At 34.4% G+C, this 17,055-nt stretch overlaps 2 protein-coding genes across 3 annotated transcripts; both read right to left on the bottom strand.

Moving 5' to 3' along the window:
* Nucleotides 1-1,457: 1,457 nt before the first annotated feature.
* Nucleotides 1,458-3,987, bottom strand: LOC131618441 (nuclear transcription factor Y subunit A-1-like). 2 transcript variants are annotated; one of them, XM_058889661.1, is made up of 7 exons: nucleotides 3,834-3,987; nucleotides 3,447-3,629; nucleotides 2,838-2,959; nucleotides 2,696-2,764; nucleotides 2,269-2,433; nucleotides 1,847-2,192; nucleotides 1,458-1,741 (listed from the first exon to the last, which is right to left on the bottom strand). In XM_058889661.1, the coding sequence occupies exons 1-6, from the start codon at nucleotides 3,922-3,924 to the stop codon at nucleotides 1,872-1,874; spliced, it is 951 nt and encodes a 316-aa protein (XP_058745644.1). In that variant the 5' UTR covers nucleotides 3,925-3,987; the 3' UTR covers nucleotides 1,458-1,741; nucleotides 1,847-1,871. The 2 variants fall into 2 exon arrangements, with proteins under 2 accessions (XP_058745644.1, XP_058745645.1); XM_058889662.1 differs by having other exon boundaries at nucleotides 2,838-2,953.
* A 3,947-nt stretch (nucleotides 3,988-7,934) lies between these two features.
* Nucleotides 7,935-14,798, bottom strand: LOC131616737 (uncharacterized). The gene is made up of 11 exons (XM_058888162.1): nucleotides 14,618-14,798; nucleotides 14,468-14,535; nucleotides 13,639-13,723; nucleotides 12,949-13,032; nucleotides 11,920-11,959; nucleotides 11,310-11,355; nucleotides 10,117-10,175; nucleotides 9,929-9,996; nucleotides 8,893-8,976; nucleotides 8,728-8,795; nucleotides 7,935-8,462 (listed from the first exon to the last, which is right to left on the bottom strand). The coding sequence occupies exons 1-11, from the start codon at nucleotides 14,671-14,673 to the stop codon at nucleotides 8,365-8,367; spliced, it is 756 nt and encodes a 251-aa protein (XP_058744145.1). The 5' UTR covers nucleotides 14,674-14,798; the 3' UTR covers nucleotides 7,935-8,364.
* Nucleotides 14,799-17,055: the final 2,257 nt, after the last annotated feature.

The following is a 17,055-nucleotide window of genomic DNA, read 5'->3' as shown; positions in this document are numbered from 1 at the left end:
TCAAGATATTCACACATGTAGTTGATTGGTTTTTCAGATGCTGACCGGAAAGGTCGTGCAGACACACGTAGATCTATATCCGGCCAATGTTTCTTTATTGGTAAATCCCTTATTTCATGGCGCTCGAGGAAACAACGCACAATCCCACGTTCCTCATCTGAAGCTGAGTATCATGCTATTGCAGCAACTACTTGTGAAATGTAATGGCTGATATATCTTCTTCACGATCTTCAAGTTCCCACTTCAAAACTTCCAGCTTTGTATTATGACAACTTAAGTGCACTACACATTGATTGCTGCTAATATAGTTTTTCACGAGCGTACCAAACACTTGGAGATCGAGTGCCACATTATCCTTTAGAAACTACAAGCTGAAATGTTGAAACATCTGTTTCTTTCAAAGACCAACTAGATGAATTTTTCACCATGTCCCTTCTACCACAACCCTTTCTCACTCTATTATCCAAATTGAACATGATTAACATATACTCCCTCCATTCCTATTTATAAACAAATGTTGACTTTTTAGATTCATTGAATAAATGATGTATTTAGACTATATATAAGTTAGATACATCAATTATTAAATGAACCTAAAAAGTTAGAATTTGCTTATAAATAGGAATGAAGTGAGTATCTTCTAACTTGTAGGGGAATATCACACCATGAACAAGTTAGAGAAGACTAACTAATTTCTCAAATAATTAATATAGTTAAAAGTTATTTGATTACACAAAATTTTTGTTACTTAGAGGTTGTTATTAGTTGGTTATGGTAGTTAAGAGTTTCTATTGTATAGAGTTGTACTACCATAACTATTATACATCATTGGTAATTCTATATAACAACTCATGTTAACCTCTTTACTCATTAATGAAGATTTAATATTCATTACATTTCTCACCAATCCTATGAATGTTTAAAAATGTCTCTATCTATTAATTATCTTTCGGATGCACTAATTATATTGTTGTTCATTTGACCTCAATCTGTAAAAGTGAAAGCGGTGTATCCAAAAATTATAGTTCGAATAATATCTATAAGTTATCTTCTAAACATTATCCTCTGTTTTTCATTTGACCCCACTCAATAAACATTAAAGAAATTTATCTAAAAGATAACTTTCAGATACTTTTCAAAAGATATATTTCCGGACACACCAATTATCCTTTGTGATTCTTTTGGTCTCACTCGATAAAAGTTAAAGAGTTTGTCAGAAAGATAACTTCCAAACACACTCAAACAAAACTAAATGAAAATAAAGATGTGTTTGAAAAATAACTTTCGGAAAAAACAATGTCAAATTTTTATAGAATCTGAGATAACTACATAAAATATAATAAGCAATCCTCAAACATAAGGCGATAACACTAATATGCCAACAATTTTATATAGAATTAACAAAAGTCTTACTTGTAAGCAAGCACCTTTCAAAGATAATGATGTGGAAGAATAGATAAGATTAATGAAAGCTTTACTATTTTGTGGAGTATATGTCATACACAATTGATCCTTATAAAATTCACAAACCAAAGTGATTTTTTTTATTTCTTTCACCCATTTTACAAATGGAGTTGTAAAGAGAAACACAAGCAAGGGGAGACCAAACAAGGCATGAAGTGTACCATACCATGCCATGTCAAAGGGTCTCACCACTATAATCTAAGTAACTGAGCCAAGAATGAATTGCCATTGATTTACAGCATCATAAGTTGGATGAGGCAAATCCCTTCATCTTCACCTACAATATATGAGACAATACACATGTAAGAATTCAGATAAGAAAGCTACTATTTAAAAAATAATTAAAATTTTCTAGTATGAAGTTTATAATATGAATATCTACCTATTGCTGTATAGTTGAGGGAGGTTCATTTAATAGCACCACTTGAGTCCCTCTCTTTACCAAAGAAATCACCCTCCTGTTTACCATTTGCCTGTGAATGACATACTCCTGTAAAGCCATTTCCATCATGGTAACCAATATCGAAGCCCTGTAATTTTTGCACGGACGGTAACGCATTCGACGAGCCTTGATTCTCTTTGTTGGTAACCAACATTGCACCGGTATCGTTTCCTTTTTCTATCGCGGCATTAGAATCGTGTTCGAGCTTCTTTGTATTGAGAAAGCGACCGCCGTTCCCTCTCGCCCTTCTCAAAGCGTGTAGGTGACGGGATTCGTGAAGATACGGCTGTAAGAAATGAATGACACACATGTGACTATGATCAATTATAATGCTATAAGGTAGATAGATATATGAGCCATACCTTTCTAACTTTAATAACTTTCTTTTCAAGCTCGGCCTTGGCGCGCGACTGTCTTCGCCTCAAAATACCATGATACTGCTTTGCATTGACATAGACAGGTTCCTCTTCCATTTCAAGTGGCAAAAGCACTCTAGTATGATGCATGTGGTATAGCTGAGGGTTCATCTAGATTCATGCCAATAGCTGTTAGGACTCGGAGTAAATTAGTAACAAAGCCGTACTACGCATTAAGAATGTTAAAAAACTGATACTATCAGTGAAAATACTTGAATAATAATTTTTCGGGTACATATCAGAAAGTATCAGACACATATCGGTATCAGATACGTGTCTGTATTGGAGGATAAGTTATTGTCTAGATATACAAAAAGAGACGGTTCAAGTGAGATTGATTTTCATACACAGTCGCAATATGCTGATAGCATACCATAGCTGGTTGTCCGTAAGTAGTCAAGAATTGACCGAATTGTGGATGTGAATACGGCGATGTTAAAACCTGCAACAAGATATGTCAAAAAATCAAAATCATGTCTACAGATATTAGACAAATGTAATGATAAAGGTCTTACAGTTGAATGACCAACGAGTTCCGTCTGCGAATTTGGATCAAGGTGTTTGTCCATGGTAAATGGAGTTGAGGATTGGTAATGTTTGATGTTTCGGTGTTCCTTGGCAACGTCCCCACCTGAGACTGATAAGTTGTTTTCATAAGCTATCATAAAGAGTTATAGAAATAATCTTAAAACAACTTACGGACATGTTATAAGTTGTTTTTCATAAGTTCTCTTCCAAATAGTCTACCGAATGCTTGTACCAGTCGATAAACTCAAATAAACCAATCCAAATATGCATAGTTTCAGGTTAATTCTCAACCTACCATTCAAAACTCATCATTGAAAACACAATTCTCTCCCTTTCAACAGAACTAGAATATCATTGTTAATGCTTAATTTTAGATGTTCATCAATCTATCAAAACCGATGAATCCATACAAACTAACACAAGTCATATAGAGCTTTCCTCAGTCTATAATTGACTCCTGCTAGTGGACGGTAGAATTGTCTCCCTGGATTAGTCAGTCCTAGGGCCGAATACTGAGTTTTAAAACAAAACAAAAAAAACTAACACAATCATGCTAGCTAATTCAAGTGTATACAAGAAAGAGTCTAAAGAGACACCTGAAGGAGAAACCAAGGCTTCTAAATTCATGATTGAACAATTGAGCTGATCAAGTGAAGATGATTTGGAGGCATTTTCAAGCCACCAAGGGTGATGAGAATAAATGGAAACATGCTCACTATGCTTTACTCCACATTCATCAGTTTCAGGTTTCCCTGGCATTCTTTCACTGGTTTTCCAACCTTGGAACCAAACAAACATAACAACAAATTCCAAATCACAATTACAGAAAACCATAATATAATTTTATATTAAAAAAAGAGAAAACTTAAAAAGGAAAATAAGTAAATAGAGAAACACCCTTTACAAAATTGTGGTTAAATTTGAATCAATACAATGGATTTGGTGATTTAAGAGCATAAAGTTATCAACTTTTAAGAACTTACTATTGGGTACTTTGGCTTTCAGAATCAGAATTGCATTGAGGTGAGACCCTTTCTCTCTTTTTCTATGTAATAGACAATGGATTATGAGCATAATACATTGAATTTGAATCCATGAGAATATTAAATACTTTTATTAATTCAAATGTCATTTATAAAAAGAATTAGAAGAAGTCGATATTGTTAAGTAGCATTAGGGGTGATAAAACGGATCCAACTCGCTGAATATATCTGTTTTGCTCATACTTTTTTGCGAGACGGATAAATTTTTTATGTCTGCACCCTCTAATATGTCATTCTGCCTCGCTCCGTCGAATGCAAGTAACGTAGATATACTCTGTCTCGCCCTTATTTTCTTGCGAAACGGACTAAAGTTTTAGCACGCACTCTCAACTCGGCATTGTCTTGCCCCACCCTATTTTTCTATAAGCTTTTGCAAGAAGACAAAAAACAGGACATATATGTCGGATTGTCACTCCTAAATTGAACATCATCACTAAAATTTAAACTCGTACTTATGATTATGATCATGTATTTAAATTTCTAATAATTATTATCACGAAAAAATGTGATGTAATATTAAATATTTTATGTGTATATAATTTTATTTGTATTTTAATTCATAAGAATTTCTTGCACACTATTATCACTTGTAAGAATCTCAATCGGTTGTTTTTGTTTTAATATGAGAAAATTAAAAATATAAAAATGTATTTTATTATTTTGTACTTCACGCAAAGGTCTTTGTCCTTGTGTGATGTCTCCTATTGAAAAGAAAAACAAAACCTTAATTACCTAATTTAATTGAGTGTAATTTAAGAACAATGATGGGTTGACAAAAATGGTCCCTCTTATCTTATTTTCTTTACTTTACTTTACTTTAGAATGTGACATCAACACAAACATTGTTTAACAAGTTTGTCAATCCTTATCCTTGTGTTGTTTGTTACCTAGTACATCATAAAATAGAATGATGAATGCATCACATTGATAAGAAGAAATTGATAATAATATTTTTAAATTCATGTTTTATTTTCAATGTGGTGTCTTTAATTTGATGTAAGGTTTACGACTTTAAATATAAAACATAAAGTTAAAAATATGTTTTATATTTAAAGTTGAATATTGCGTTTTGATTTTTCTATTAAGGTAGTCTTGGTATTGACATATAATAATAACACGTTTTTTATTGGTACATTCATTAGCTTTAACTACTTTTCCAGTTTCCAAATTATTTGAAATTTTCAATATATTTACAGACAATTTATTGGTCAATTTTTTAAAAGTAATTTATATTGAATCTATAAAACTTTACAATAATTTATAATCAAATCCTTAAATTTTGAATTATCAATTTTAATTAATTTATCAATCTACTTGTCAAAAAATACATAAGTGTGTAGTATCCATATGCAGTATGGTAAACAGAGGCCTTAATACCTGATGATGGTGTAAGGCTTGCTCACGGTGAGTGATCCTTTTAGGGGGGGAGGGGGGAGGGAGGGAAGGAGGGAGGGAGAGAGAGGGGGAGAGAGAGAGAGAGAGAGAGAGAGAGAGAGAGAGAGAGAGAGAGAGAGAGAGAGAGAGAGAGAGAGAGGAGTTCTGCGTTTATGCTTAGTTTTAAGTCTGTTATGATCTATCCTTCTTCCCTCGAGGAATTGAGTATTTATAGAGGCTATCAGATCTAGATTTTAGGAAACCCTAAGAGGTGGTAACCTCTCGCTTATGACTGGAAGAAACTGTTGACTGCCTATTTCTTAAGGGGTCATGACTTTACACGCCTAAGAGGAGGTAACCGCTCCCTTATGCTATGTTGAAGAATTATTAGAGAATTTCTTAAATGAGCATTGATGTCGTATAAGCATCATGAATGTGTATTATTAGAGAAGTTGAATCTTAAATTGTGTAACCCGTGTTACAGAGCAGGATATTTATGTTGTTTTTATGAAGTGTGACACCCTTGTGTGGCTTGTTTTAATTAATTTACTCATAAATTATATGTGGGGTTAGAAGGGTGTTACAATGGTCATTTGTGTGTTGATGGAGGCGACGTGCTCAAAAGGATATGCCCATCAAACTTTGTCAAAGAAGGAGGCTTAAACCCCTCATGGATAGACTCTTTCCATATTTCGTTTTAGTTGCTAGGGATCCAGCATTTCCATCTCCTTAGGGGGGTTAGTCTCTTGTTGGTTGTTGTATGTTGAGGATGTTGTCCTCCAAAATTTGATTCTGACAGTGCAATTCGTCTATGGCTACATGCATCTTTGCCAGAGGTTGACATCACTACTACCTCCTGTATCTTGCGGGTAGGAGATGAAGTTATTCTGTTAAGCATGGTTGAAAATAGTTGGGTATAGGAGATGAGATTGTAGTGGATATCAAAATGGCAATTGTAATGGAAGTGTGACCCAAGTTAGTTTTACCGGGGTTCACGGTGGATACCACTGTACTTGTGAAAAAGTACAGGAGTGTGTGGTATCCCTATGCTGGTAGGGGATAACTAGAGGATTTAGTAATTGACAGTGGTGTTAGACTTGCTCACAGTGTTGAGTGACCCTGTTAGGCGGTATTTTGTCTATGGAGAGAGAAAGCTCGCGTAAGATAGAAGCTCAGTATTTATGCGTAGTTGTGATTCTGTTATGATTTGTCCTTCTTTCCTCGAAGGATAAAGTATTTACAGAGGCTCTTGGGCCTAGAGTTTAAGAAACTCTAAGAGGTGGTAATCGCTCTCTCATGATTGAAAGAATTTATATACTGTTTATTTCTTAGGAAGTCATGGCATGACTCTACACATGTAACTATAAATTAAATAAACAACGATATCCACATTAGACAACCTCTTGTGCCACTTAAAGGTCGCGCCTAGGGTGACATCTCCTTGGACAAGTGTCCGCCGAAGAACACACGCCACCCTATTTAGGGCCTTACAGGTATATCTATACAATAACATATATATTCTGGTGATGGGATTCTATTCTAAGTACACAAGCATATGAGTCGGTGATGAAGATTATAAATTTATTGTTTTGTTTTCTGCGTCTTTTTCGCATACACTTCTTTTCCAAATGAGAGTAGTTGCAAGGATGTTTTTTTTACCGAAATAAAGAAGTGTAAACATGTGTCTAGTGAACTAGTTGAATGGTAACATTTAGAGGATGGATATTCTAATTATAATAAATATGAGCTAAGGAGTGCTTATGCTTGTAGTTATTTTTCTCATGTGACTATTTATCAAGAAGATCCTAAAGTCTCACATTGCTTGGAGATAGAGCATTGAAAGAGTTTATATAGAATGACACTCCTCATCTTACCAATCAGTTTTGTAAGAATGAGTTAGGTCAAATTCTAATATGGTATCAGAGCATATCGATCGGATCATGGGCCGCCCACCGTTAATATTCACGCACCAAATCCAAGTGACACTCTTCATCTTACCAATCGATTTCGTAAGGATGAGTTAAGTCAAATTCTAACACTATTGATGCCATTTTGAAATATCGATTCAACGACAGTGTAATTGATATGACCTCAAGTTTTCTTTTAATTGAGCTAAGCAACTGGGCTTGTTTTAATTGATATATATCAACATGAATTCTTCAAGATGTTTAGACAAATTCAATTAATCCATAATGAAATCCTCACCATGTCCCACCTCCACTAATTAGTTGAAATAATTTTTATGCAAAAGAAATTTTTTTATAAGTGTTTTGAGTATTTTGAGTATCAACGCAAGGAACCATGCTTAATTGCTTATGTTATTCCACATGCAGATTGTTGCATCAGGGTGCCAACGCAAGGCACCGACCCAAAATTATATTTATCCCATTGATGAATTGCGATTACAAGATGTTGATGCAAGGCATCGATATTATGTCATTTTCTTAGATAGAAATATGATATGATGGATTAAAATTTTAAATTGGATGTCGTTATCTGTTATGATGGAGTGTGGTAGACGATGTCGTGAAACAATATTTTTCCACACAAATATTCCATACTTTCCACCACAGTAATGGCGGATAGATGTCCCTTTCTAATATTGAATTATAATTAGCATTCTCCCCTTCTAAGATTTAATTATCTATAACTATTTTAAACCTATGGTAAAGCGCCAAAAAGACATCACAAATATAAGATACATCAATTCACTCAAGTGACGATTTCGTGTATTACTGGTCACACTTTTTAGAAGTTGAACCCTATTTCACGACATTTCAATTCCTAATAAATGAATAATTGTACTACTGTATGTCATCCAAGCATATCCTTCTACTTTACAAAAATTTCACAACTGCCATTGAAATGACAATATTATGCAAACTGTACAGATTACAAGCTCCTAATCAAACTTCTGATTAGTAAATTAAGCAATTATAGTGTGCACAATTTCGAAGGGCTTCACAGTTGGCCCTGTATGTTCGGCGTCTACAAGCAGTACCCACTTGCTCCGAGCACTGGCTAACTTCTTTCCATCTTTTGCCCAGCTTAGGTCTCAAGATATACTTTTGAGGTAGAGCAATGAATCAGATGAAGATCAGGGAAACATCCCCTCAAGAAACTCATCTATGTTGTCACTGTCGTCGTCGCCATCATCTATTTTATGATCATTGGCTGAAACCAAAGCCTTCTTTCCTGAAAATAAATGTTAAATCAAGTTTTAGCACATTCTAAACCCAGGCTTCCCTAGTTCTTACTAAAACAAATGACATGCACTCTGTTGAATGAATAATTACTGCATCAAGCACAAAAAATTATGCTTTATTATTAATGCTTTGAATTTTATATTTTCATAAAAACAAGTTATATTGCTAAAATAACCGGGATCTTTCCTGCAACATAAGCAAATTATGAACCAAAAATGCAGACATCCAGTTGTAAAAATATGGGAACTCCAAACCTTTTCGTCTTCTATCTTCACTTTCTTGGACCTCGTCTAGATCATCATCATCACTCTTTGAACGATTCCTACAATTGAAAGGATCGAATTTCAATCTCCATGCTTTCCATAAATAAAAAATAAGGGGGGAGGGGGGTTGGTGGCCGCAATGTTCTCACTTCTCACCTCTTTCTTCTATCCTGCTTTTGTTGTCTTTTTTCTAATTGCTCCTTTTCTTTCTGCCTCTTGTAGTTAAGTTTCTCTGCACACCTATTGAAATAACAGAAATAAATTAAACAGAAACTTGATTTAGCAGACAACTTTCAACTTTTTTTAAAAGAGACGAAAAACATACAAAACTCTTAATGATGACTCGAAAACAATTACTGCTACAAGAATTGTTTTTAAAAAAAAGCAGTCTTAAGTTTAGGAGTGTTATAACTAGCTGCCTGAGTGAAATTACTTTTATTCAGTTATTGTCGTAGAAACAAATTAATGGTGACAGATTACAATTTTTGGTACAAGAGAACGGATTTTTTTTCAATAAACAATGATAAGATAATAAGATCATTTGAAATATTCTCGAGATAACTACATCAGCACGCTTCAAAACAGATTTAATTAAACCAGGAAATCATACACTGATTTTCGACCAGATCCCATGAACTCGCATTATCATATTTTCAATGTTGATTGAAGGTAATTTAAGAAGCCAGGGAGGGATTTTGAAAACTTTTTAATGATATCTTACAGCAGAAATGTTTTAACATTAAGTCATTTTCAAGGGGCAGTATATACAGACATATACCAAATGTAGTAATCAACATCCCATTCCATTCCATGCAATCAAGAAACTTTTTGCATTGCCATTTCAAGGCAAACCCTCGAACAAAATATGATCAAACTCCATAAACAAGTCACATAATATACAATAACCAGAAGAGGACCAAGCATTTAACAAATATAACGGGGAAGCATCATCCAGAAGGAGAATTGTAGAATATTGACAAAAGAATCAGTACAGAAGAAAAGTATTGATATATTTCAATACACCTGTGATTCGTTGTTATGTACGGAAACATGTAATATCAATATATAATTTCTTCATCAAATGATTGATATCTCAATACACCCATGATTTGCTATATGAACAAGAGGATATGGATTCAGAAGAAAACAATGGCATGGGCAGAGAAACCGGCATTATTTCATACTAACTCACCTCCCACATGCTACCAATTTAACTAGAGCTTGTTTGTTCTCTCCAGCTTCAAAGTAACAAAAGTTCACCTGTAATATGAAGCAAATAGAATATAGGAGAGGAAACTTGTTAGCCCTCGAGCAGTGTTGTCAAATAGCGGTTATAGCATAGCGGAATTTGAACAAATTGTAATGGGAACAATATCTTACCTCATAGCTTGCTAATCCTTCTTTCTCATTGCAATGCTTGTTACCGCAAATAAATTGGCCTGTGAAATTATGTAAAACATTAGTTTTAAAATTAAATAGGATTCTAAATCATAAAACAAATTAAAGACGGCTACTTCTCCATGAAAAATTAAAAAAAAAGGATTTCTTTGGTTGAAACAAAATGGACATGAGATCAAAATCAAACCAAAGTTAAATAAGTTGGAAACAAATATTCTAAACTGAAGTGGGTAAAACATTAAGCTGCTAAGCATAGATGATTCCACATTGGTTGCTACTGGAAAAAGGAAAAGGTTTACTAAAGTTCTACTTGAAGATGGGAGTGATTCTAAGCTATGAGAATTGAGCACCCATTCTCAATTTGTTGGAGAGGATACATTTCTCTTACTAGGAGGGAGCATATTGATGGAGTTTAAAAGGTTCTTAAAATTTGAAACTTCTTTGAGGCTACATCTGGTTTGAAGGTTAACTTAGCTAAGAATAGTTTGGCTGGTTTCAACATGGAAAATCATTTTCTTTCAGCCTATGCAATCATTGGTAGCTTTTAGATTTTGGATGGTATCTTCTTGGTTTTTAATCGCATTAAAGTGGAGGGATTTTCGTTGGTCAATTGCGTGCAAACTTAGAAGCGTGACTTATTTATTAGCTAGGACTTAGGAGGTCAGTTGTAGACTGGGCCTTGGAAATTAGGTGTCTACAACAATTACTTTCCTTCTACTAGTTGCACCTTTTAAATGAAGTTTTGTCTTCTCTTAAAAAACGAAAAAGAGAAAAACGTGGAGACAAGCAAACAAGTCAACAAGAAAATCAAGCAATGTCATTAACAAAGTTTTTATTCATACCAATAAATTCTACTTTATATTTTACAATTGTTTTCTGAAAGGGATTGAAAGGAAGGACCGGTTAGAGAAGAGAAGTAGACGGAACTCAAAAGATTAGTTGATTAAAATTCTATTTCACGTGAAAAGTAGGTTAACTTAACTAAGCTTTAATAAACAGACATTAATTATAAGGTTAATGCATGGACTACTTTGCATAACAATTGAATGTAGACTATAGAGAAAACAAAAACTATAAATCATTTATTTTCTGAAATAATTATAGTTAAACATGGGATGGAGGCAAGCAAGTCATAATCACTAAGCAAAACTAGTCAGTAAGAGAATAATCAATACCCTTGCCAGACATGACTTCCTTCTCTGTTCTCCATCTGAGACCAATCTACAAAGAAATGCAATCTATCAGCATAAAATCATCTCTGTAAAAAGATATCATGGACTACAAAATAAATCATATACACCAACATCCCGCAAAAATGAGATGAAATAAAATAATAGAAGTACAAATTAAGAGATGTCACAAGAAGAAAGATTACAGTCTAAGTTAGGAATAAACCAAGTTATAATCTAACTTAGTAATAAAGCAAACCTTCATAAAAATTTTATCAAATTAGTCCAGAATACACACACGGCATGACAATTCAAAATGGATTGACAACTTCACAATCATAAGTAAGGTTCACAACTCATAGCACAGAAATAGAATAACAAGTTCAAAATTGATGGAAAATTTGACAGGTCGCACCAGACCAGAATACATAAACATGGCATCACAATTCAAAACGGATGAAGAAATTATAGATCATAATATACAGAACACAGCACACAAAAAGAGCATAAGTTCAAAATTGATGGGAAAATATACAAATCACAAGGTTCAAAATTCCTAAGGGGTGAAAAATTTAGCAAACTATCAAAAAGTATTCTAAATGCAACGAGTGACTACCTTACCACTCTTGTACTGTGACATATCAGCAAGACAGTATCTTAAAAGGATTTAAGGTAACAAGGGAATAATAAGTATCTTGTAGTTCAAGTACAGAGTATAATAAGACAAATGAATAAGAACTTTTTTTCCATTAAACAACCAACAAGAAACCTTATGCCACATCTCACAAGTACTACTTTCGTAGTCTACGTGCAAAAATCAAATTAATGTATATTTGCAAAAGAAACCATTACTCCTACAAAATTAACATTTTAGTAAAAACGTGATACATTTTAGTCCCACATTGGCTAGAGATAGAGCTTTCAAAGAATATATATAGAGGGACACTCCTCACCTTACCAACCGGTTTTGTAAGGATGAGTTAGGTCAAACTCTAATATGGTATCAGAGCCTATCGATCGGACCATGGGCCGCCCACCATTAATATCCACGCACCAAGCCCAAAAAGAGTGCTGGGCGTGAGGGGGTGTATTAGGAAGATCCTAAAGTCCCACATTGGCTAGAGATAGAGCTTTCAAAGAATATATATAGAGGGACACTCCTCACCTTACTAACCGGTTTTGTAAGGATGAGTTATGTCAAACTCTAATATGGTATCAGAGCCTATCGATCGGACCATGGGCCGCCCACCATTAATATCCACGCACCAAGCCCAAAAGAGTGCTGGGCGTGAGGGGGTGTATTAGGAAGATCCTAAAGTCCCACATTGGCTAGAGATAGAGCTTTCAAAGAATATATATAGAGGGACACTCCTCACCTTACCAACCGGTTTTGTAAGGATGAGTTAGGTCAAACTCTAATATGGTATCAGAGCCTATCGATCGGACCATGGGCCGCCCACCATTAATATCCACGCACCAAGCCCAAAAAGAGTGCTGGGCGTGAGGGGGTGTATTAGGAAGATCCTAAAGTCCCACATTGGCTAGAGATAGAGCTTTCAAAGAATATATATAGAGGGACACTCCTCACCTTACTAACCGGTTTTGTAAGGATGAGTTAGGTCAAACTCTAATATGCAAAGGATACTCTTTAAAAAGCTTGGCATAATAACGCTTCACAAGCCTTTGCTCCCATGATGGATCCATATCATCTTCCTCTGACCGTATGAATCTTGCAATACATTTGGATTAACAAACATTAAAATTCTGACACAAAAACAAAGAGAAAGAGTTTACTCCAAAAGTAAAAAAAATAAAAATAAAAACTCATAAGGGAAGCTCCAAAAGGATCTTAAGTATAGATGAAAATTTAGTCATATTTACAATTTCAATAGAGATGCATGGAAAGCCCATTTTTCTATTTCTAGGTAAAGGGTGAACTCTTAAAAACACCAAATAAAATACTCCACTAATCTTTTTTTTAATGGCAAAATAATATATCAATAGAGAGGTGAAAACCACCGAAGTACACAAGGAAGGAATCAGATAGCACAAGAAGTGCTAAACGAAACACCAACAATGTCAAATGACTCATGAAAGTTTTGCAGAATGGATGAAGATGTATTATGATATCATAAGAAAATCCAAGAAAGCTACAAGAGATGACTATTAAAAGTGAAAATGGAGAGTAGGGACAATAGTTAAAACTTAAAGAAAAATAGTAAAGATGGAAGACTAATTTCCTTGTGTTACAGAAGAGGAAAAACCATGACAAGCACGAAGAATGCAGTGAAAGAAAATCCCACCAACCTTAGCTTATATAAGACAACAAGCTTACCTGTATCCCTCTCTCAGAGTATCTTTATCTGTTTTAATCGGCAACTTTAAGGTCGAAGATTTTTCTTCTTTCCCATAGAAATTAACTGTGGGCACGAAACAAAAATCTTAAAAGAAGTTGTTGGTTGAATATAATAATACAGTTTAAAAAATAAGATAGTAAATGGAACTTTTAGCGTTTGTAATTGTAACTGAACATGATTGCAGTAAACTACAACTGAGACAAAAACTACTGTCAAAACAAGACAAGAACAACAACAAATAGAACCAAAAAAAGTTTTTTTTGACTCGGACAACCAAATCCAAATGGCCATAAGGCCATAAGGATCAAAATTTTAGTATATTACATCTCTCCATCAAACTTCTGAAAAATCACCAAAAAACGAAAGTGAACCAATTCATCCCAGTCAAAAACCAATTAGCAAATTATCTCTACAGTTAGACAATCTTTTCATTGTTGACGTAAACAAAAACAGCATGCACAGTTACTATCAAGGGGTTTGTTTGAATTTCCGGATGACTGTAGCCTCCTTCCTTTTACTTAATGGAGAAGACTGTTCGTCATCCATTAACTGTAGGACATTAAGACCAACCAAATCAATAGCTCAAGACTTGATTAGCTCCTTATTGTCCATTCCCAAACAGAATTAAAAATAACATCCAAAAATACAGCTTGAATCACATCATTTGAAGCACGGACACCGAAAACACAACATCAACACTGACACTCAACATCGGTAACACTCGACATCAGTAATACTCGACACCGGTAATAATTTGAAAAAATGAATAAATTAAACGTAATTTCAAGTATTGGTATAGATATTTACCGTAATCCTTAATGAATTTTTTATGGCGATCGTAAGCATTGAGGCCTCGAATATGCGCCTGATACTGCCTGCAATTACACTCACAAACAAGTTAGGGTTTATCGAAGAATGAATTAATTGATAAACTATTAAGGAGGCAATAAAACGCACTGTTTTCTCTCTTCTTTGTCGAATATAGCTGATTTAAGAGATCCGAATGATGTCATGATTTCGCCTCCGCCGCCGGTAACAAGAAGGAACCACGGTGAGATTTCAGAAGCAGGTTTTTGTTTGGGGAAGAACGCTTAAATGGCGTTCGGTTTTCAACAATCTACCCAATACTATTATATTGTCCAATCTTACTAATATACTCTTCCTTCAAATATTTTTTACACTAACAAAAGGCTATCTAAGTAATTAACAAAATAAATAATGTTCAATGCCATTTGTGTGCTTCTCATCAACTATCTACCCAATACTATTATGTTGCTCAATCTTACTAACATACTCTTCCTTCAAATATTTTTTACACTAACAAAAGGCTATCTAAGTAATTAACAAAATAAATATTGCTCAATGCTATTTGTGTGTTTCTTATTGGTCACTTCTAAAAAGTTTTGTACTTCCATTTCACTTTTTAGCAAATTTCGTTTCCCTCCAATTGATATATACCCACTCCTCTACAAAACAGAGCTTCACCATTCAAAATTCAAATAGTTTCCCTCCTCTCTCACTCTTCAATCATTTTCTCTCTCTATCTTCCATAAGCTCTTCCTTTTCATTCTCATCTTCCGTAAGATACTCCTCTCTCTTATCCTTCACCCAAATCACCATTTAAAGAATTAAAACCATTGGAACCTTCACACTCTCTCTTTGTTTCTCTACTACTTCACTCTAGAAAACTTCAAATCTTATCTCATCAAACCTCATTTGCTGCCAAGGTTCTTTCTTTTCTCCATTCACTTCCTCTGCAACTCAAGAACACCTATATGTGTATTTGCCTATTCATTGTTCTTTCATTCTTCTCTTCTTCTAACATTCTTTCTTCTTATCACCATTCTTACTTCTACATTCATTTTCATTATCTAGATTTATCTTTATTTATTGTGTTTCATTGGTTATCTAATCATCCATATGTGTTAGTTTAGGTTAAACAAAGAGTATAAAAAATAGGTTTTTATTTTCATAGGAGCAATATTTTTTATGACACTTCGTTGCTCCTTTATGTATATGTTGATTTGATATTTTCAGTGACCTCCATTTTATGTTCATTGTTTCATATTTTCCAGACCGGGTATTTGAAAGAAAACTGAAAAAGCATGGGGGAGAACTCATAATCCATGTTTAAATAGCAGGTACTAATTTGTTTCTATTAAACCAAAAGAGCAAGGATGAACTGAAGAGCATATCATAACCGTGTTTCTAAAGAGTGGGTACTAATTTTTTTTCATTGATGAAATATTTTTTAAATACTACTTAGCATTGGTTTCTATGTTCTGCTCTTTGCATTTGTTTTTAAGTTACATGCATAAATTGGAAACCTTGTCCTACAAAACTCCATAACATGGAAAATATTTGGCAAAGGAGGTTTAGTCCTAAGTAGTTTTTATAACACCATAATAAAAACATGATAGAAAATATGCATATATAAAAGTAGCATGGAAGATATATGGCAAGGAGTTATAGTCCTAGGAGGCACACTTGTTCTAAGGTTGCTAGCTTTTTTTTTGTGTATATATATTCTTTTTATCTTCTTCACATCTACTATAAAGCTGATATTGTTTGGCTTATGAAATTCTGGTAAGACAGACCCCAGATGTCATATACGATGTTGTGACATCTGGTCTGTCATCAGCTTGGCTGAGGCAGTACATACAGATCCCTTAATTATTTATTACATCTAACATTCAGAAGTCTGGAAGTGTTGGGATCCCATATTAGTTCAGTTAACATTAACAAATCTGCTTAGCAGAGATTCTGTGTTAGCACAGTCATTAAATCACACACTGATGTCATGCACGATGTTATGACATCCAAACTGAACTTACAAATAAACAATGCAGAAACATAAACAACACAACAGAATTGTTCACCCAGTTCGGTTCAATCAACCTACTCTGGGAGCATACCAAGCCAGGGATGAAGTCCACTATTAGCAGTATCAATTCAGAGCTAAACTCCCAGTTTACAACTCCTCACTTAATCACTACCCAATGACCCCTCTACCTAGGTTCTCCCTAGATATGGAATATCTCCATTCCACTCCCAATCATAGCAATGATGTCTAGCAGTCAACAACTCAGCCACTGCATCGACGGCTTAATCACCAACAATTTAAATATACATAATGAAGTAGTTCCAAGAACACAATCTTCACTCATTGCTTCACAGCTTCTGAGTGAATATAATAAACCTCTTACCTACAGGCTTCGAGGCACAAATCAGTGACCATCCCACAACCTGGGTGGTTCACTTACACAACAAACCCTAATGACTACATTATGATCGTTAGGTTTACAAGGCTACAAAGATTCCTATATATAACCTGATCCTAGTTGGACTTGGGCTTAAAATCGCAGCACTCCTTGCTGTTACAAATCAGCAGATTT

The sequence above is a fragment of the Vicia villosa genome, linkage group LG7 (genome assembly GCF_029867415.1).
Source record: "Vicia villosa cultivar HV-30 ecotype Madison, WI linkage group LG7, Vvil1.0, whole genome shotgun sequence".
NCBI lineage: Eukaryota > Viridiplantae > Streptophyta > Magnoliopsida > Fabales > Fabaceae > Vicia > Vicia villosa.
Note: the sequence above shows the minus strand (reverse complement) of the source record. Positions and strands in the feature narration are given on the sequence as shown.